Below are 22,376 nucleotides of genomic sequence, written 5' to 3'. Positions count from 1 at the left end.
CCGCGTATAAGAATTGGCAAGTCATGTCATGCTGCAACTGTAGAGAACCTTAGTTAGGCAGAATTTGGAATATTGTGTACAATTCTGGTCGGCAAACTACCAGAAGAATGTGGAGGCTTTGGAGAGAGTACAGAAGAGGTTTACCAGGACGTTGCCTGGTCTGGAGGTTATTAAGTATGAGCAGGTTGGATAAACCCGGATTGTTTTCACTGGAACGATGGAGGTTGAGGGGCGACCTGACAGAAGTTTACAAAATTATGAGTGGCATGGACAGAGTGGATAGTCAGCTTTTTCCCAGGGTGGAATAGTCAATTACTAGGGGACATAGGTTCAAGGTGCGAGGTTCAGAGGAGATATGAGAGGCAAGTTTTGTTTTACGCACAGGATGGTGAGTGCCTGGAGTTCGCTGCTGGGGGAGGTGGTGGAAGCAGGTACGATAGCGATGTTTAAGAGGCATGTTGACAAATACATTAGTAGGATGGGAATAGAGGGATACAGACCCCAGATGTGCTAGATAGACATCAAGATCGGCGCAGGCTTTGGGGGCTGAAGGGACTGTTCCTCTGCTGTTCTTTGCAAGAGTTCTTGCTTCAGATGATGGGGTCTTCAGTGCACCTTCTTCACAGTAGGAGTGTGGTTTCAATTCTCTGGCCTACAGCCCATAATGATCTTCTTTGCAGTTCAGCAGTATATCTTACACTCAACTTTTCCAGGAAGCGCCTTTGGTTTCACAACAGCCTGTTCTTAGATGATAAGATTCTAGTCTCTGCTTGCAAATCTTTTCTAGAGAGAATTATCGGATTTTGAACATTTCCTGCACAGCCTGTGATGTTTCTTCTGTAAACAGATTAGTACAGGTTTTCCGCCAGTTCAGAAAACACCAACTTTCTGAAGAAAAACAGAGTGGGAAAAAGAGATTGTCTCTCTTAGCTGCCAAAGTGAAATTGAAACATCCTCCGGTTCCTAAACCATTTCAGTGTGAAGAGATCCAATCACTGCCTGTTATCGGGCACGGCCCTGCCTCCTGGGCCCATTCATTGGCCACCATGCCAGTCAATAAAAGAGTCATCACTGGTGCCTTTCGGATTCTTCCTGCTTGATTCAAAGATACTGGTCGTTGCTTCTGCTTGAGTAAAAGGTATAGGTTGCATTAAAGTTACAGGCACAGGTCCAGGAGTAGTGCTCCGAAAGCTAGTGATTTGAAACCTGTTGGACTTTAACCTGGTGTTGTAAGACTTCTTACCCCGAATTATTTTGAGAGTAAATATGAAACTATTTCCAGTGGCAAAGGCATTGGTAACTGGAGGACACAGATTTAAGATAATTTGTATAAGAACCAGAGGCAATAGGAGGGGAAACAAAATACAGAACGTGATGGTGGTCTGTAATGCCTTAAATAATGGCAGAGATTCAAAATGTATACTAAAGGGGAAAAATTTGTATAGCTGTCGTGAAGGACCAGTGTTGTGGAACTAAGAGGCAGCAAATATTGCTTCTCAGCCTTTCGGCTAAGATCAAGCCCGAGATTAGGTGCAATGCCTGTCCTTGTCAGCTTGGATCTAGTATGACTCTTTTGTGGAGACCACCAATTGGATTCAATTTGAATTGATTTTTGGAGCAAGCAAGGAGATGGATTAAGGGCTTGCCCTGCCCACTCTGCACATTGACTTTGTAATTCTGAGAAAGAAAGAAAATGTAAAAGAGACAGCACAGGTATTACTGGCCACAAGGCCTCCTTTTGTGTTGTATAAAAAAGTCACTTATTGTCACAAGTCGGCTTCAAATGAAGTTACTGTGAAAAACCCCTAGTCGCCACACTCCGGCACCTGTTCGGGGAGGCTGGTACGGGTATAATTTTATGATTCGGTGACAAGATTATGGGAATTTTGCACACAAGTTGTTATTTGAAGAACAATGCATCAAATCGTCATCCTCAGACATGAAACTGGTCCATCCGGATCGTTGGACCCCTGCAATCGTGCTTGCTCAGAGAATCTGCTCAATTAAGACCAGGTGGAGTGACAGTATGAAACAAAATAATTTTACTGGCTTTGTCAGTCATTCAGACTCAAAACATTAGCTCCCTTCTCTCTCCAGAGATGCTTTCAGACCTGCTGAGATTGTCCATTATTTTCTGTTTTTGCTTCATTTTACTGGCGTTTTATTAACATATTCTTGAAGTGAACACCGAGACCTAGGCTATACTTTGTTTCTCAGAATCCGTTTTTGTCATAAGCAGCGTTAAAAATTGGCTTTGTTTTTGAGATTGCAGTTTCTTGAACATGCTGTGCCAAAAGTGCATTAATGAATGGTGGTTGACTGAGTTGATATATTTTTTCTATATAAAACTTGAAGGAAAATGTTTCCTGGCGCCCTGGTTGTTCAAACAAGCGGCACGGTGACATAGTGGTGAGCACTGCTGCCTCACAGCACCAGCGACCCAGGTACAATTCCGGCCTTGGGTGACTGTCTGTGTGGAGTTTGCACTTTCTCATCATGTCTGTTTGGGTTTCGCCTGGGTGCTCCAGTTTCCTCCCACAATCCAAAGATGGGCAGGTTAGGTGGGGTTGCAGGGGTTTCAGGTGGGGGAGGGGGTGCTCTTTCAGAGGGTCAGTGCAGACTCAATGGACCAAATGGCCGCCTTCCGCACTGTAGGGATTCTATGGTTAAACACATTGGTCTGGATTCTCCGCAGCCCCGTGCCAAAATCCTGTTTGGCGCCGGGGCGGAGAATCAACTTTCGCCCCAAAATCTGGCCCGCGCCAGTCCAGCGATTCTCCGGGATCCGAGAATCAGCGTTCTTTGGAGCACTCTGCGCAGCTGGGGGCCCATTGCCAGAGGCCCGCACAGCGATCCTCTGCTCCCAACCCGCCAAGTTCCTGACTGCGTGGCTCTAACCGCCTGTTGCCGTTCGGGAACCTCGTGTGGCAGCTGCGGACTCAGTCTGTGGCTACCCTAGTGGGAGGCGGGGGGGGGCCTTATGGGCACTGGGGGACAGATCGAGCGGGTCAGATATTAGAGCCCGCGGCCGATCCGGGGGGGGGGGGGGAGCCTACACCTTGCAGCTGCCTCCGCAGTCCGAATCTGCCACGGCGCTCAGCGGGCCGCTGGAGGCCACCGCTGTGCGCATGCGCGGACTCGAAACCGATAGTGCAGGGGCTAGTAATCGCAGCTGAAGCTTAGTGAATCACCCTGGGTTTCATAGAATTTACAGTGCAGAAGGAGGCCATTCGGCCTATCGAGTCTGCACCGGCTCCTTTGAAAGAGCACCCTACCTAAGCCCACACCTCCACCCTATCCCCATAACCCAGTAACCCCACCCAACACTAAGGGCAATTTTGGACAATAAGGGCAATTTAGCATGTCCAATCCGCCTAACCCGCACATCTTTGGACTGTGGGAGGAAACCGGAGCACCCGGAGGAAACCACGCACACGGGGAGAACGTGCAGACTCCGCACAGACAGCGACCCAAGCCGGGAATCGAACCTGGGACCCTGGAGCTGTGAAGCAATTGTGCTAACCACTATGCTACCGTGCTGCCCGAACTCAGCTCAAACTTTTCTTCAGGAATCTTTGGCGTGAAATGTCAGCGTTTTTACGCCAGCGTGGGGACATAGCCACATTTTGGGAGCGTCAAGCCCATTGTGTTTTGAGGAATATCCCAATCCGATTAGCAGGAAATCTGACCCATCAATTGGTATAGCCGGAGTGGAATGATTTTCGTGTCTAATATGCGCCCATGGGGGGGGGGGGGGGGGAGGTATCAGCAGCTGCATTTAGCCCCGATTCACACTACCTTGGAAAACTAATTCCTTGCAACTCTCCGCCTGTGTTTTGGGAATCACGGTCCGTAACATCACCTTGAGCCTGCCGCTGGCCCGCTCCCCCACCACTGCGGGGAGAATCTCGTCCAGCTCCCCGCCGGACTCACGCCTCAGGCCTGGCAGCAGCTCCGCCAAGACCGGCCTCAGGCCGGCGGCGGAGCAGTGCGCCTCCCTCTCGGCCTCCAGGCGGCAGCCGCTCAGCCGCCGGTTCGCCACCTGCGGCTTCAGCGTCCACACGTCGAGCGCGGCCCAGAAGCCGGCCTCGGCCGCGCCAGCCTCCAGCCGCTTCTCCAGCGCCGCGGCGGCCCCCGACATCATCACCGCCCGCGCGGTCACCACGGAAACCGGCTCCTCCCCGCTTCCGCTTCCGCCACCTGCTCCTCCCCGCTTCCGCCTCCTGCTCGGTCGCTCACGCGCCATCAGTGCGCGTGTGTCGGCAGTTGAAAGGGGCGGGGTATGTCCACTCTGCCAGGCTGAAGTGGCAGCGGGAGGAGGAGGGGTTGGATTTTGGAGGAAAGGCGAGAAATACTTTGTTTAGAGATCTGGCAAAGAGTTAAGTCGCACAGAGAAAGCTCCAGGTTCTCGGCTGGAGGGAGATCAGAGCGAACTGGACTGGCCAGACTGGATTCAGTGACTGAGAAATCGAGGGAGAGGAACTGGAGAGACATTGCAGATAACTGAGACACAACACGGGAAAGTTGGGATCTTCAGTCTCGAATGAAGGTGACCAAGATGTTTATAGATCTATAAACTTAGAGATGTGTGTAACAACAATATAAAGAAAGAAAGCCCTATGCTGAAATAACACATTTATTAACCTCAGGACTTCCCAAAATGTTTTATAACCAGTGATATTTTTAACTTTAGTAGCTTTTGCACAAACGCAGCAGCCAATTTGCAGATAGCAAGCCCCCAGTCATAAGACCATAAGACATAGGAGTGGATGTAAGGCCATTCGGCCCACCGAGTCCACTCCACCATTCAATCATGGCTGATTTCAACTCCATTTACCCGCTCTCTCTCCATAGCCCTTAATTCCTCGAGAAATCAAGAATTTATCAACTTCTGTCTTAAAGACACTCAACGTCCCGGCCTCCACCGCCCTCTGTGGCAATGAATTCCACAGACCCACCACTCTCTGGCTGAAGAAATTTCTCCTCATCTCTGTTCTAAAGTGACTCCCTTTTATTCTAAGGCTGTGCCCCAAGTCTTCCCTGCTAATGGAAACAACTTCCCTACGTCCCCCCTATCTAAGCCATTCATTATCGTGTAAGTTTCTATTAGATCTCCCCTCAACCTCCTAAACTCCAATGAATATAATCCCAGGATCCTCAGACGTTCATCGTATGTTAGGCCTACCATTCCTGGGATCATCCGTGTGAATCTCCGCTGGACCCGCTCCAGTGCCAGTATGTCCTTCCTGAGGTGTGGTACCCAAAATTGCTCACAGTATTCTAAATGGGGCCTAACTAATACTTTATAAAGCTTCAGAAGTACATCCCTGCTTTTATATTCCAAGCCTCTTAAGATAAATGATAACATTGCATTTGCTTTCTTAATTACGGACTCAACCTGCAAGTTTACCTTTAGAGAATCCTGAACTAGGACTCCCAAGTCCCTTTGCACTTCAGCATTATGAATTTTGTCACCGTTTAGAAAATAGTCCATGCCTCTATTCTTTTTTCCAAAGTGCAAGACCTCGCACTTGCCCACGTTGAATTTCATCAGCCATTTCTTGGACCACTCTCCTAAACTGTCTAAATCTTTCTGCAGCCTCCCCACCTCCTCCATACTACCTGCCCCTCCACTTATCTTTGTATCATCAGCAAACTTAGCCAGAATGCCCCCAGTCCTGTCATCTAGATCGTTAATATATAAAGAGAACAGCTGTGGCCCCAACACTGAACCCTGCGGGACACCACTCGTCACCGGTTGCCATTCTGAAAAAGAACCTTTTATCCCAACTTTCTGCCTGACAGCCAATCGTCAATCCATATTAGTACCTTGCCCCGAATACCATGGGCCCTTATTTTACTCAGCAGTCTCCCATGAGGCACCTTATCAAAGGCCTTTTGGAAGTCGAGATAGATAACATCCATTGGCTCTCCTTGGTCTAACCTATTTGTTACCTCTTCAAAGAACTCTAACAGGTTTGTCAGGCACGACCTCCCCTTACTAAATCCATGCTGACTTGTCCTAATCCGACCCTGCGCTTCCAAGAATTTAGAAATCTCATCCTTAACAATGGATTCTAGAATCTTGCCAACAACCGAGATTAGGCTAATTGCCTATAATTCTCCATCTTTTTCCTTGTTCCCTTCTTGAACAGGGGAGTTACAACAGCGATTTTCCAATCCTCTGGGACTTTCCCTGACTCCAGTGACTTTTGAAAGATCATAACTAACGCCTCCACCATTTCTTCAGCTATCTCCTTTAGAACTCTTGGATGTAGCCCATCTGGGCCTGGAGATTTATCAATTTTTAGACCTCTTAGTTTCTCTAGCACTTTCTCCTTTGTGATCGCTACCATATTCAACTCTGCCCCCTGACTCTCCTGAATTGTTGGGATATTACTCATGTCTTCTACTGTGACGACTGACACAAAGTACTTATTTAGTTCCTCAGCTACTTCCTTGTCTCCCATCACTAGATTACCAGCGTCATTTTGGAGCGGCCCAATGTCTACTTTTGCCTCCCGTTTGTTTTTAATGTATTTAAAGAAACTTTTACTATTGCTAGCCTACCTTCATCATTGCTCCTCTCTTTCCTTATTTCTCTGTTTGTTATCCTCTGTTTGTTTTTGTAGCCTTCCCAATCTTCTGACTTCCCACTACTCTTTGCCACATTGTCGGCTTTCTCTTTTGCTTTGATGCATTCCCTAACTTCCTTTGTCAGCCATGGCTGCCTAATCCCCCCTCTGATAACCTTTATTTTCTTTGGGATGAACCTCTGTACTGTGTCCTCAATTACTCCCAGAAACTCCTGCCATTGCTGTTCTACTGTCTTTCCCACTAGGCTCTGCTCCCAGTCGATTTTCGTCAGTTCCTCCCTCATGCCCCTGTAGTTACCTTTATTTAACTGTAACACCTTTACATCTGATTCTACCTTTCTTTCAAATTGGAGATTGAATTCTACCATATTATGATCACTGCCTCCTAAGTGTTCCCTTACTTTAAGATCTTTAAACAAGTCTGGCTCATTACATAACACGAAGTCCAGAATGGCCTGTTCCCTTGTGGGCTCCATCACAAGCTGTTCCAAAAAGCCCTCTTGTAAACATTCAATGAATTCCCTTTCCTTGGGTCCACTGGCAGCATTATTTACCCAGCCCACTGACATGCACTTTCTATTTTGTGGTGCATTTTGTGCCCCTGGTCCTGACCACTGTTAGGAGGCCTGTACATAACTCCCATTATGGTTTTTTTTGCCTTTGTGGTTCCTCAACTTTACCCACACAGACTCCACATCATCTGACCCAATGTCGTTTAGTGCTATTGATTTAATTTCATTCCTAATTAACAAGGCAACCCCACCCCCTCTGCCCACCTCTCTGTCTTTTCGATAGGTTGTGAATCCCTGGATGTTTAAATGCCAGTCCTGAACCCCCTGCAACCACGTCTCTGTGATGCCTACCACATCATACCTGCCAGTCACAATCTGGGCCACAAGCTCATCTACCTTGTTCCGTACACTGCGCGCATTTAAATATAGCACCGTTAATTCTCTATTGACCGTCCCTTTTTGTTTTCTTAGTGTGGTGGACCTTGGTTTACTGAGCCTTTCCATACACTGTGTCATATTTTGTGGGATGGGGACTATCGTAACCTCTCCTGAGTTCTGTCTTTTCGTGCTTTTTTGTATTCCTAAGCAGCTGCGCTTCCCACTGATTACTTCACCTCTTGGTTCCCTGACTTTCCCTTCCCCCCCCCAATCTCTAGTTTAAAGTCCTATTGACCACCCTATTTACTCTTTTCGCCAGAACACTGGTCCCAGCTCGGTTCAGGTGGAGACCATCCCAACGGTATAGGTATCCCCTGTCCCAAAACTGATGCCAGTGTCCCATGAAAAGGAACCCCTCTTTCCCACACCACTCTTTCAGCCACGTGTTAACTTCCCTTATTCTTGTCTCCCTGTGCCAATTTGCATGTGGCTCGGGCAGTAATCCGGAGATTATGACCCTTGAGGACCTGTTTTTTAATTTGAATCCTAGCTCTTTATAATCTCTAAACAGGTCCTATTTTCTAGACTTGCCTATGTTGTTGGTACTGACATGGACCACAACAACTGGATCCTCCCCCTCCCTCTCCAGTATCCTCCCCCCTCCCTCTCCAGTATCCTCTCAAGCCGATCAGAGATGTCCCGCACCCTAGCACCGGGCAGGCAACATACCATGCGGGACTCTTTATCCTGCTCACAAAGGATACTATCTATCCCCCTGATAATAGAATCCCCTACAACTACAACTTGCCTATTTACTCCCTCCCCTTGAATGGCCTGCTGAACCATGGTGCCTTGGTCAGCTGACTCATCCTTCCTGCAGCCCTGTTCGCCATCCACACGGAGCAAGTGCCTCATACCTGTTGGACAGGGTCAAGGGCTGAGGCTCCTGAGTTCCTGACTGCTGGTTCCCTTTACCTGCCTGACTTGCAGTCACACCCTGCTGTCCCTGGCCACTGGCAGGATTTAAACTACTTACTCTGACAGGTGTGACTGCCTCCTGAAACAGTGTCCAGGTAAGTCTCCCCCTCCCGGATGTGCCTCAGTGTTTGAAGCTTAGACTCCAGCTCATCAACTCTGAGCCAGAGCTCTTCGAGCAGCCAACACTTACTGCAGATGTGGTCGCTGCAGCTTGCAATGGGATCTGCCAGCTCCCACATCAAGCAGCTCAAGCACATCACCTGACCAGCCATCACTAATTAATTAATTAGTTTAATTTAAGTTTACGAGTTTAGCTGTATTTTTAAAAAAATTTGGGGCAGATTTGCTATCAACCAATCAGATCACAGCTTCCCTCTGACGTCACTTTTGGAAGAAAAAAACTGGAAAACAGGAAGTTACCGTTAGGTTTTTATACTCACAGAGACTGCTCCTCCTCCTTGAACGGCTCCCAAAATTAGGCCCGAAGAAAGAGAGAGAACAAAACAGTCGGGAAAAAGTACCTTCTCCCACTCTTCACCGAATTACCTCACTGCACCAAATTACCAAATTCTCACTCTGACTGTGTCTCACTCACTCAGGCTGTGTCTCCTTGACCAGCGCAGTGTCAATGTGATAATGATCAACTAATATAGAGTACGCACAAATGGATCTTTTTCAGGTTGGCAATATGTAAACGAGTGGTGTGACACGGGGATCAGTGCTGGGATGTCAACTGTTTACAATTTATATAAGTGACTTTAATGATGGGATGGAGGGCTGATTGCCACATTTGCTGAAGTCACAGAGATAGGTAGGAAAGTAAGTTGTAACGAGGCTACAAAAAGATAGGTTAAGTGAGTGAGCAGAGATCTGGCAAATGGAGTACAATGTGGGAAAATGTGATGTGTCCATTTTGGCAGGAAGAATAAAAAATAAACATATCTAAATGGTAAGAGATTGCTGAGTTCTGAAGTGCTGACATGAGTGTCCGAGTGCATGAATCATTTAAGACTAGTATGCAGGTACAGTGGAATTCTTGTGGCACAGTGGGTAGAGTCCCGGCCTCTGGGCCAGAAGCTTCAAGACCCACCCCGAGGTGATGGCCATGGAAATTGTGTTCATAATGTGGTCAAACCTTTCAACACGCTAATTGCTAGCGATAAGACTTCTGGTCAGCCACACTTGATCTGGAGTGGCACCCTCTGCCCCTGGCAACAGGCTTGGAACCTGTTCTGGGAAATAATAGCTGTGGAAACAGATGAAAGTCTGCCTTAGCACCCCTTGGTGCGAGAAGTGAATTGGAGTGTACAACAAGTAATTAGGAAAGCTAATAGAATGTTATCAGTTATTGCGAAAGGAATAGATTTAAGGGATTTGAGGATTTTCTTTCACCCAGAGGAATCTAAAACTCACTGCCTGAAAGCGTGGTGAACCCTCATGACATTTAAGAAGCATTTGGATGAGCACTTGAAATGCCATTGCACACAAGTACAGACCAAGTGCTGGAAAAAGGGATGAGAATAGATCATAGCATCCCTACAGTGCAGAATAATAATAATCTTTATTAATGTCACAAGTAGGCTTACATTAACATTGCAATGAAGTCACTGTGAAAAGCCCCTAGTCGCCACACTCCGGCGCCTGTTTGGGTACACAGAGGGAGAATTCAAAATGTCCAATTCACCTAACAAGCGTGTCTTTCGGGACTTGTGGGAGGAAACCAGAGCACCTGGAGGAAGCTCACGCGGACAACATACAAACTCCACACAGTTACCAAAGGCTGTAATTGAACCCAGGTCCCTGGCGCTGTGAGGTAGCAGCGCTAACCACCGTGCCGCCTGTAATAGGTGTAGGTAGGTGCTTGATGGCTGGTGCAGCCACAATGGGCCAAAGGGCCTCTTTTTGTGATATAAAACTATGACTCAATGAATTGAACACAAAAGTACAGAGGTTATACTTCTGTTATACAGAGCAATAGTGAGGCCACATCCAGAGTACTGAGTACAGTATTGATCACCTTATTTAAGGAAGGATGTCAATATGTTGGAAGCAGTTCAACAGCTGACAATACCTGGAATTTGCTGACACTTTAGTACAGAACTGAGGGAGTGTTCATTATCACACGTGTAAACTTTCAGATGAGATGTTAAATAATGCCCATTTGCCTCCTCTGGTGTTGTAAAAAATCCCCTGCCATTATGTTGAAGAAGGGTCGGGGAGTTATCCCTGGTGTCCTGCCTAATATTTATCCCTCCGTGCACATCGCAATAACACATTATCTGGTCATTGTCAAATTTATTGTTTGTGAGTTCTTGCTGTGTGAAATTTGCCAACATTGCCTATGTTGCAATCGTGACTGCACTTCTACGACCTCACTGGTTCTAAGGCACATTGGGACATGAAAAGTGCTATATAAATGCAAATTTTTATTTCTACCTTCTTTAGGTTAACTTCTTTGGGTAAAAATGTTTATCTTTGTTTGACGCATTCACATAATGACTGGATATTTGGGGGCAGGTAGGGACCAAGTCAGAAATTCTGATTTATACAGTTTTGACTTTCACAGTTCTATATCTTGATTCTCAGGGTGCAAAGCTTGACCTATAAATGTGATCCTGACAAGCTCCCCAAATCTACTGTAAAAGTGGCTTTTTGTTTTTGTTTTATTTTGGTGTTTATTGGATGCTTTTGAGACCTTCAGTGTAAACAGAAAGAAACAGGACAAGTTCTTTGCTTGCATGGAATCTGATGACATGCAGGTTTCTAAAGATCTACCATTACACTGAATGATGTTCGTGTTGGTGATGTGAAGGCTAAGGCTGTGATTCTCTGGAAAGCTTTCAAAGTGTTCTCTGGAAAGCTTTCCCGTACCAGCCTCCCCGAACAGGCGCCGGAATGTGGCGACTAGGGGCTTTTCACAGTAACTTCATTTTGAAGCTACTTGTGACAATAAGCGATTTTCATTTCATTTCATTTTCATTTCATTGTTGTAGTGAGCGAGAACTGCCACGAGCTTCCCGGCACTCAGCCTAGCGAGGCAAGCAATGCTATTCATTGTTAATTGGTCCACTTACTGAGGCCTCACAGGCTTCTCGCCGCACTGAAGGCTCACCCCTGATTCGCCGGCACCGAGCTCGCCAGCCCCCCGCGAACAAGGTGAGTAGCCCTTAAGCTGTACTTGCTCAGCCAACTCGCATCAATAATGCCGAAGAGACCAGCCCCAACATTCGGGGATGCAGATCTGGGAGGCTTCTTGACGCAGTAGAGGCCAGGAGGGATGTCCTGTTCCCCCGAGGGTCCCGGAGGGTCAACTATCGGGCAGCCAATGCCGACTGGAACAAGGTGGCTGTGAGCGCCGGTAGTATGACCAAGAAGACTGGCATCCAGTGCCGGAAAAAGGTTAATGACCTAAACCGGGCAGCACGACTGAGTAGACCCCAACTGGGGGATGTCAACCAGTACCAGGCTGACCTTGAGGCTCTGCAGGACATGTCCCGCTCTCAGATGTGAATGGCCGAGACGCTGCAGAGCTTGGCCCACACGCAGGTGGCCATTGCCGAGGGTGCGGGGTGCCAACCCGGACCCGTCCCATGGAATGCCGACGGTGGCCACCAGCTTCCTCGAGTTCCACCCCTCCGATGAGGCTGTGTCTCGAAGTCAGCACATAGGACAGGGCGGTACAGCTGTGCATGTGACGTCGCCAAGTGAGCCAAAGCCCTCCTGTTACCACCGTTACAACCTGCCTCCGTGCTCTGTCTGATGAGTGAGGGGTGAGCTGGCCAACTGTCCCCACCACCCCCACCCCAGGGATTCGGTGCGACCTTGAGATGGAATGGCCAGCCCATGCAGGAATCACCCAGGTGGACGGTGCAACCATGGGCAGGGGTCAGATGTTGTCACATGAAGCGGAGCACCAGAGCTCATCACAGAGCGGGTTGTCATCATCATCCATCCCATGGACCAGACCCGCTGTTACTTCCAACCCAGGGCCCCCACCCTGTAGCACTGCAGGGATGTATAATGGAGGGGTGTGCAAGTGGGGGGTTTGGTAGGGAGGGACGTGAGGGGGTGTGGGGTTGGGATGTTGTGTCGGTGCCACTTGCCAGCCCCCCCTCCACCTCCCCCTCCCCCTCTTAGTCGATGATCCTGGAGGTGAGCAGACCATCCCGTGCACGTTGGCCCTGGCGCATACGTCATGCAGCCTCCTGTGCCTGCCCGGGCCCCATGCCCGGGACACTTTCACTCACTGTCACGCGTATGTCCCCCTCTGTCACGTGTATCCTCCCCCTCTGTCACGCGTGCTCTCCCCCCTCTGTCACGCGAGCTCTCCCCCCTCTGTCACGCGAGCTCTCCCCCCTCTGTCACGCGAGCTCTCCCCCCTCTGTCACGCGAGCTCTCCCCCCTCTGTCACGCGAGCTCTCCCCCCTCTGTCACGCGAGCTCTCCCCCCTCTGTCACGCGAGCTCTCCCCCCTCTGTCACGCGAGCTCTCCCCCCTCTGTCACGCGAGCTCTCCCCCCTCTGTCACGCGAGCTCTCCCCCCTCTGTCACGCGAGCTCTCCCCCCTCTGTCACGCGAGCTCTCCCCCCTCTGTCACGCGAGCTCTCCCCCCTCTGTCACGCGAGCTCTCCCCCCTCTGTCACGCGAGCTCTCCCCCCTCTGTCACGCGAGCTCTCCCCCCTCTGTCACGCGAGCTCTCCCCCCTCTGTCACGCGAGCTCTCCCCCCTCTGTCACGCGAGCTCTCCCCCCTCTGTCACGCGAGCTCTCCCCCCTCTGTCACGCGAGCTCTCCCCCCTCTGTCACGCGAGCTCTCCCCCCTCTGTCACGCCAGCTCTCCCCCCTCTGTCACGCCAGCTCTCCCCCCTCTGTCACGCCAGCTCTCCCCCCTCTGTCACGCCAGCTCTCCCCCCTCTGTCACGCCAGCTCTCCCCCCTCTGTCACGCCAGCTCTCCCCCCTCTGTCACGCCAGCTCTCCCCCCTCTGTCACGCCAGCTCTCCCCCCTCTGTCACGCCAGCTCTCCCCCCTCTGTCACGCCAGCTCTCCCCCCTCTGTCACGCCAGCTCTCCCCCCTCTGTCACGCCAGCTCTCCCCCCTCTGTCACGCCAGCTCTCCCCCCTCTGTCACGCCAGCTCTCCCCCCTCTGTCACGCCAGCTCTCCCCCCTCTGTCACGCCAGCTCTCCCCCCTCTGTCACGCCAGCTCTCCCCCCTCTGTCACGCCAGCTCTCCCCCCTCTGTCACGCCAGCTCTCCCCCCTCTGTCACGCCAGCTCTCCCCCCTCTGTCACGCCAGCTCTCCCCCCTCTGTCACGCCAGCTCTCCCCCCTCTGTCACGCCAGCTCTCCCCCCTCTGTCACGCCAGCTCTCCCCCCTCTGTCACGCCAGCTCTCCCCCCTCTGTCACGCCAGCTCTCCCCCCTCTGTCACGCCAGCTCTCCCCCCTCTGTCACGCCAGCTCTCCCCCCTCTGTCACGCCAGCTCTCCCCCCTCTGTCACGCCAGCTCTCCCCCCTCTGTCACGCCAGCTCTCCCCCCTCTGTCACGCCAGCTCTCCCCCCTCTGTCACGCCAGCTCTCCCCCCTCTGTCACGCCAGCTCTCCCCCCTCTGTCACGCCAGCTCTCCCCCCTCTGTCACGCCAGCTCTCCCCCTCTGTCACGCCAGCTCTCCCCCCTCTGTCACGCCAGCTCTCCCCCCTCTGTCACGCCAGCTCTCCCCCCTCTGTCACGCCAGCTCTCCCCCCTCTGTCACGCCAGCTCTCCCCCCTCTGTCACGCCAGCTCTCCCCCCTCTGTCACGCCAGCTCTCCCCCCTCTGTCACGCCAGCTCTCCCCCCTCTGTCACGCCAGCTCTCCCCCCTCTGTCACGCCAGCTCTCCCCCCTCTGTCACGCCAGCTCTCCCCCCTCTGTCACGCCAGCTCTCCCCCCTCTGTCACGCCAGCTCTCCCCCCTCTGTCACGCCAGCTCTCCCCCCTCTGTCACGCCAGCTCTCCCCCCTCTGTCACGCCAGCTCTCCCCCCTCTGTCACGCCAGCTCTCCCCCCTCTGTCACGCCAGCTCTCCCCCCTCTGTCACGCCAGCTCTCCCCCTCTGTCACGCCAGCTCTCCCCCCTCTGTCACGCCAGCTCTCCCCCCTCTGTCACGCCAGCTCTCCCCCCTCTGTCACGCCAGCTCTCCCCCCTCTGTCACGCCAGCTCTCCCCCCTCTGTCACGCCAGCTCTCCCCCCTCTGTCACGCCAGCTCTCCCCCCTCTGTCACGCCAGCTCTCCCCCCTCTGTCACGCCAGCTCTCCCCCCTCTGTCACGCCAGCTCTCCCCCCTCTGTCACGCCAGCTCTCCCCCCTCTGTCACGCCAGCTCTCCCCCCTCTGTCACGCCAGCTCTCCCCCCTCTGTCACGCCAGCTCTCCCCCCTCTGTCACGCCAGCTCTCCCCCCTCTGTCACGCCAGCTCTCCCCCCTCTGTCACGCCAGCTCTCCCCCCTCTGTCACGCCAGCTCTCCCCCCTCTGTCACGCCAGCTCTCCCCCCTCTGTCACGCCAGCTCTCCCCCCTCTGTCACGCCAGCTCTCCCCCCTCTGTCACGCCAGCTCTCCCCCCTCTGTCACGCCAGCTCTCCCCCCTCTGTCACGCCAGCTCTCCCCCCTCTGTCACGCCAGCTCTCCCCCCTCTGTCACGCCAGCTCTCCCCCCTCTGTCACGCCAGCTCTCCCCCCTCTGTCACGCCAGCTCTCCCCCCTCTGTCAGGTGTACCCTCACCCCACTGTCAGGTGTGTCCTCTGTCATAATATACACATCAGTATATGATGGTGCTGAGACACACACTGACTGACACACTGCAAGACCAATCAACACACGCAACACAGCAGCCAATCACCAGTTAGGGCACGGTCACTATAAAGACAGAGGGCACTAGTTTTCCTGCTCATTCGGGATGCAGCCTCTGAGACAGACAGAGCCCGCAGTCAGTAGCACAAACATCCACCATGTGCTAGGAGTATAGGCTGGTCAGGTTAGGCACAGATTTTCAGTCAATCAAACATAGTGTCGACCCACAGTGCAAGTATGTTTAACAGCTCTTAGTTAAATAAAATAGAGTTGTACTATTACAAGTGTTGGTAGCCTGTCTATGTTACTGCTAAGGTAAACGCAGTCTCCACAAATCCAGAGTACCCAACACATCATGGTACCAGTAGGTGATGGTAGAGTTGAATAGACCTACCTTCAAGTGATCTGCCTTCGACCAGCAATCAGCCATCCGGTAGTATGGACAACGTCCGCCCTCCCCCGCCGCTCCGCATCACCGGCAACCTCGGTGCGAACTGGAAAATCATTAAACAACGATTCCAGCTGTACCTCGAAGCTACAGACCTGGAAACTGCTTCAGACGGCAGGAAGATTGCTCTCTTCCTTTCCACGGCTGGGGTCCACGCCATCCATATCTTCAACTCTCTCACTTTCGCTGAAGGTGAAGACAAGTCCAAGCTCAAGACTGTCCTGCTCAAATTCGACAGTCACTGACATCGAGGTAAATGAAAGTTTTGAGCGCTATGTCTTTCAACAGCGTCTGCAGGGTAAGGATGAACCTTTTCAATCTTTCCTCACCCACCTTTGCATCCTCGCGCAGTCCTGCAATTACAGCTCCACCTCCGACTCGACAAACCGTGACCAGATCGTTATCGGAACCCCTACGCCAGCAGCTCCTCAAGGTTAAACAGCTCACCCTTGCGATAGCCACCGAGACCTGCGTTCTGCATCAACACGCCACTAACCGATACTCGCACATGCAAGCGGCTGAAACGGCGCGGCAAGGTCCCCATGAGGCAGAGAGGGTGCAAGCCATTAAACAACTCCAGGGCCTAAGCCTGGATGAGGGCAGCCATTTCGCACGCTTTTCGCGGGCTCCCGCTCATGCGCGCACTGACCGAGGGGACGGCGAGGCCGAAGACCGCACTGTGCAGGCGCGCACTATGTACGACCGCAACGCGCATGCGCGGTGGCGTACTGAACATTCTGACGTCACGACGTGCGGCAACTGTGGCTCTGCCCACTTAAAGCGGCAATGTCCTGCAAAATCCCGACGCTGTCTCCAATGTGGCAAGCTTGGCCACTATGCAGCCCTATGCAGGTCTGCTCAACCTACGACCTCTCGTCGCTCCAACCAGCCATGCAGGGATGTCCGAACCATCCAGCCACCGATTCCGACTCTTACTTGATTCCGGACCTTGACACCGAGGACACCATTTCGGGTGGGCATCATCACCAAACACAAGATGCTCCAGAAGACAAAAGCCAAGTCTCTCCCAATATTCAGCATTGACCCGGATGATGAGTGGTGTGCCACCCTCACGGTCAACCAATCCCGCATCCGATTCCGCCTGGACACCGGCGCTTCAGCCAACCTCGTTGCGTGGTCTGATCTCGAAAGCCTCCATGTCAAGCCTACCATCCTGCCATCCGCCTGCCAGCTTCTGGACTATAATGGTAATGCCATTGCTGGCAGTGTCTCCAGCCAGCTTGAAGTGTCGCACCGGTCATTAAAGGCTAACCTGCCATTTGAAATAGTGGGATCCACTAAAGCCTCCCTGCTTGGTGCTCAGGCGTGCAAACTTCAAAACCTTGTCCAAAGGGTTCACTCCCTGTCACCCGCTGATGCTTCCGCATCTCCGGACGCTGACTTTCGGACACAGCTGAACGCCATCATCACCCGATAGCACAGTGTATTCGAGGGCATGGGCACACTCCCATACACTTAGAAAATCTTGTTAAAACCAAATGCCACGCCTGTGGTGCACGCACCTCCGCAGGGTACCAGCACCCCTCAAGGACGGCCTCAAGCAGCAGCTGCAGGACCTCCAGGACCAGGGCGTAATTTCAAAAGTTACAGAACCGACTGACTAGGTCAGCTCTATGGCTTGCGTGAAAAAACCATCCGGTGAATTATGCATATCTATTGATCCCAAGGACCTCAACCGCAATATTATGAGAGAACACTATCCCATTCCAAAGCGCAAAGAACTCACCTGCGAGATGGCTCGCGCCAAATTTTTCACCAAGCTAGACACATCCAAGGGGTTCTGGCAGATCCAACTCGACGCAACCAGTCGGAAGCTCTGCACCTTTAACACCCGATTTGGACGGTATTGCTACAACCGGATGCCGTTTGGCATCATCCCTGCGTCGGAAGTGTTCCACAGAATAATGGAGCAGATGATGGAAGGTATCGAAGGGGTTCGCGTATATGTGGCCGATATCATCGTCTGGTCTACCACCCCGCAGGAGCACATTGATCGCCGCAAACGCATCTTCTGACAAATCCATGAGCATGGCCTCCACTTCAACAGGGCCAAATGCTCCTTTGGTCAAACAGAACTTAAAGTCCTCGGAGACCACATTTCACAGTTTGGCGTGCAGCCGGATGCTGACGAGGTATCTGCCATTAAGGCCATGAAGACACCGGAGGACAAGAAGGCGGTCCTCCGCTTCCTGGGCATGATCAATTTCCTGGGAAATTCATCCCGAACCTCGCCTCCCACACCACGGCTCTCAGGAACCTGGTTAAGAAGACGACCGAGTTCTAATGGCTCCCCGCCCATGAACCAGAATGGTGGGAACTCAGGGCGAAGCTGACCAAAGCCCCGGTGTTGGCATTTTTTGATCTGGCCAAAGAAACAAAGATCTCCACGGCTGCCAGTCAGTCCGGCATTGGAGCAGTGCTCCTTCAACGTGACAACGCCTCCTCATGGGCTCCTGTCGCATACCCGTCACTTGCAATGACGCCCACCGAACAGCGCTATGCGCAAATTGAAAAGGAGTGCTTGGGCCTTCTTACCAGAGTCGTCAAATTCCATGACTATGTCTATGGACTCCCAAAGTTCACAGTCGAGACAGGCCACTGGTCAATATCATTCAAAAAGTCCTTAACGACATGACGCCGTGCCTGCAGCGCATTCTCCTTAAACTCAGGCAGTACGACTTCTAACTCATCTACACCCCGGGTAAGGAGCTCATCGTCACCGATGCACTCTCCCGATCTGTCACTACGCCCTGCGACCCAGCGGGCTTCGTGTGCCAAATTTATGCTCAGTTGGCATTCGCCGCATCCAATCTGCCCGCCAAGGACGAACAACTCATCCAGATTCATCGTGAGGCGGCCAACGATCCCCTGCTCCAACGTGTCATGCGCCACGTGGCAGATGGGTGGCTCAAGGGCCAATGCCTTCAATTCTATAACATTAAAGATGACCTGGCGGTGGTAGATGGAATTCTACCAAAGCTGGACAGGATCGTCATTCCGCACAGCATGCGGAACCTCGTCCTTGAGCAGCTCCATGAGAGCCACCTGGGAGTGGAGAAATGCCACCGACGGGCCCGTGAGGCAGTGTACTGGCCTGGAATCAACGAAGACATTGCCAACGCCGTTCTTAACTGCCCAACATGCCAGCGTTTCCAGCCTGCTCAGCCAAGGGAGACCTTGCAACCCCATGAGTTGGTCACGTCCCCCTGGACCAAAGTGGACATCGACTGTCACATGCACTTGGCCGGGACTACGTCCTCATAGTGGACTATTTCTCAAACTACGTGGAGGTAGTTAGGCTACACTGCCTCACCTCCACTGCCGTCATCTGTGCGTGCAAGTAAACCTTCGCTCGCCATGGCATCCCGCTCATGGTCATGTTCAACAATGGCCCGTGTTTTGCCAGTCAGGAGTGGTCCAATTTTGCCAAACGATACAACTTCACACATGTCACGTCCAGTCTCCATTACCCCCAATCCAATAGCAAAGCTGAAAAGGAGGTGCGCATTGTCAAATGACTCCTGTGCAAGGTGGCCGATGCAGCATCCGATTTTTACCTCGCCCTGCTTGCTTTCAGATCAGCTCCATTGTCCACCGGCATGTCACCGGCTCAATTGTTGATGAATTGCACGCTGCGGACGACGGTGCCGGCCATTCATGTCCCGGACTTGGACAACCTTCCGGTCCTTCGTCAAATGCAGTTGTCTCGGGCCCAACACAAATCGGCGTACGACGCCCGCGCCACGGAGCTCCCTGCTCTGGCTCCTGATGACGAGGTCCGTGTCCAACTTCCCGATGGTGGTTGGTTCGCCACCGCTGTGGTGCTCAGACAAGTGGCCCCCAGATCATTTTTGGTTCGTCTATAAGACGGCTCTCTTCGCCGAAATAGGCAGGCACTACGACTCCTTCCTCGCTCACCACCAGATCATCATGTCCTGCCTCGCCGTCACGACGAACCCGTCACGGACTTTGCAGATCTCCCTTTCGCTCTGTCACCCTCTGAGTCTGACACAGTCCCGCCCATTGCAGAACAGTCGGCCCCTGACCCACCCTTGAGGCGGTCAACCAGAATTTGTCACCCACCTCAGAGACTGAATTTATGAACTGCCTGAATTTATGAACTGCCTGAATTCATGGACTCTTTGAACTCATGAACTGATTGTTTTGTTACCCTGTTTGATTAACTCACTGGTTTGTACATACTGTTGTTCTAGTTATATTTTGTGTTACATACTGTCCATCTGCACTAGAGACCTTCCAATGTAAATATCTTAAGAGTTTCTGTACATAGTCCTGTAAATATGCTCACATGTGCCACACATAGTTAGGAACATTCGCATACTACATTATTTATTGACACCAACACATTTTTTTTAAAAAAGGGGGGGATGTCATAATATGCACATCAGTATATGATGGTGCAGAGACACACAACTGGCTGACACTGCAAGACCAATCAACACACACAACACAGCAGCCAATCACCAGTTAGGGCACGGTCACTATAAAGACAGAGGGCACTAGTTTTCCCGCTCATTCGGGATGCAGCCTCTTAGACAGACAGAGCCCGCAGTCAGTAGCACAAACATCCACCATGTGCTGGCAGTATAGGCTGGTCAGGTTAGGCATAGGTCTTCAGTCAATCTAACATAGTGTCGACCCACAGTGCAAGTATGTTTAACAGCTCTTAGTTAAATAAAATAGAGTTGTACTATTACAAGTGTTGGTAGCCTGTCTATGTTACTGCTAAGGTAAACGCAGTCTCCACAGATCCAGAGTACCCAACACATCATCCTCCCCTCTCTGTTACACATTCTCTCCCCCCTCTGTCACATGTTCTCTTTCCCCTCCCGTCATGCGTACTCACCCCCCCCCCCCCCCCCCCCCCCCGTTCATGCGTTCTCTCTCCCTGCCCCCCCCCCCCCAGTCATGAGTTCTCTGCCCGCCCCCTCTGGCACGTGTGTCCTCCCCCTCTGGCACGCATGCCCTCTCCTGTCTCACGCGTGACCTCTCCCTCTGTCAAGTGTGCTCTTCCCCCTCCATCACGCATGCTCTTCCCCCTCCATCACATGTGCTCTTCCGCCTCCGTCACGTGTGCTTTTCCTCCTCTGTCACGTGTTCTTCACCCTCCCATCGTCACGCGTGCTCTTCCACCCCTCCTCCACGCGTGCTCTTCCACCCTCTGACGCTCTCTCTCGTGTTCCCTCTCTCGCACAAGCGTGCTCTCTCGCTCTCTTTATCTCCAGCAATTCGATGTACCATATGTCACTAAGCTCTTTGCACGTGGCTAAATGTAGTATGTTCCTCCAGAAAGAAAATCGTCATTTTATATTAGATAAAGAATGGTACTGGTTTGTAGATTATTAAAAAAGCTTCTCTTGTGATCTTTGGATCATCTTATGGGTGAGAATTTTCAATTGCCAGGCAACTAATGTTTGATTTATTGCCATAATTTATGAGTTACTCACAATGAAATAAATTAAACATATATGGTGCTTTCCGTATTCTCGGGATGCTCTGGATTTTTTTGTAGTGCAGTCGCAAAGAATAGTGAGAAATTACTTGTTAATTTGTTTTTGGTCCTATTGGTTGAAGGAAGAAACATTAATTAGGACACCAAGAAAATCCCCCTGCTTCTCCTTAAATATTGCCATCATATCTATTCACTTAAACTGATGTGCTGTCTTATTTTCAACAAAAGATTACTTATGGCGATGTAGCATTCTCTCAATGTCAGCCCTGGTTTGTGCTTAAATCCTGGAATAGGGCTTTAACCGTGACCTTCTGATTCCACTTTGTCAAGTTGATAAAATAGTACATAAAATCTTAAGAATTTGACATGTTAAGCTTCTGTTCATGCTGAGTTTGCACTCTGTTTCCCTGAGCCCACAAAGTTTTATTATCTTATTTCATTCCAGTTCTCTTTATTTTAGTTGTACTTTTGTCTAGTACGAGGGATTCTGAAACAGTATTAATGATAAATTAATCACAGAATTGGACACAATACTCCTGACTTCCTTGCTTTTATACTCTGTCTTTGTCTGAGGGGCTCGGTAGCACAGTGGTTAGCACAGTTGCTTCACAGCTTGAACCAGGGTCCCAGGTTCGATTTCCACTTGGGTCACTCTGTGCGGAGTCTGCACGTTCTCCCCGCGTCTGCGTGGGTTTCCTCCGAATGCTCTGGTTTCCTCACACAGTCCAAAAATGTGCAGGTTAGGTGGATTGGCCATGATAATTTGCCCTTAGCGTCCAAAAAAGGTTAGGTGGGGTTACTGGGTTACAGGGATTGGGTGGAAGTATGGACTTGGGTATGGTTCTCTTTCCAAAGGCCAGTGCAGACTGGATGGGCCGAATGGCCTCCTCCTACACTGTAAATTCTATGATAAGGCCCTTGATCCCATATGCCTTTTTAACTACTTTCTCAATCTACCCTGTCCCTTTAATGAATTGTGTGCATAGACCCTCGGGTTCTCTGGTGCATTTCCTTTAGAAATGTATCTTTTATTAAAGTATTCTGATGAAAAGTTAACAACCTGAAACATTAAAACTATTTTTCCTCTCACCAGATGTTGTCAGACTTGCTGAGCATATCCAGCATTTTCTGTTTTTAATTTCAGATTTTCAGTCTAC

The 22,376-nt window shown here is 51.2% G+C and overlaps 2 protein-coding genes and 1 pseudogene across 5 annotated transcripts in view; 2 read left to right on the top strand and 1 right to left on the bottom strand.

The window, feature by feature from the left end:
• trmt44 (tRNA methyltransferase 44 homolog) overlaps positions 1 to 4,161 on the bottom strand; it is a 280,538-nt gene extending 276,377 nt beyond the window's left edge. For 2 of the 3 annotated variants that reach the window (XM_072495916.1, XM_072495917.1), the window contains exon 1: positions 3,799 to 4,161. In XM_072495916.1, the coding sequence (XP_072352017.1) occupies positions 3,799 to 4,144 (346 nt within the window). In that variant the 5' untranslated portion in view covers positions 4,145 to 4,161. The remainder of the gene's footprint in view (positions 1 to 3,798) is intronic. The other variant, XM_072495918.1, reaches the window with a different exon arrangement.
• LOC140409683 (U2 spliceosomal RNA) lies at positions 1,489 to 1,704 on the top strand (annotated as a pseudogene).
• An 82-nt stretch (positions 4,162 to 4,243) lies between the features above and the next one.
• Positions 4,244 to 22,376, top strand: part of acox3 (acyl-CoA oxidase 3, pristanoyl) — a 267,755-nt gene continuing 249,622 nt past the window's right edge. Inside the window, exon 1 of one of the 2 annotated variants that reach the window (XM_072495914.1) lies at positions 4,244 to 4,549. The gene's annotated coding sequence lies outside the window, so the exon portion shown is untranslated. Of the gene's footprint in view, positions 4,550 to 11,532; positions 11,621 to 22,376 lie in introns of those variants that run through there. The other variant, XM_072495915.1, reaches the window with a different exon arrangement.

The sequence above is a fragment of the Scyliorhinus torazame genome, chromosome 3, assembly GCF_047496885.1.
Source record: "Scyliorhinus torazame isolate Kashiwa2021f chromosome 3, sScyTor2.1, whole genome shotgun sequence".
NCBI lineage: Eukaryota > Metazoa > Chordata > Chondrichthyes > Carcharhiniformes > Scyliorhinidae > Scyliorhinus > Scyliorhinus torazame.
This window is presented reverse-complemented; position numbering and strand designations above follow the sequence as displayed.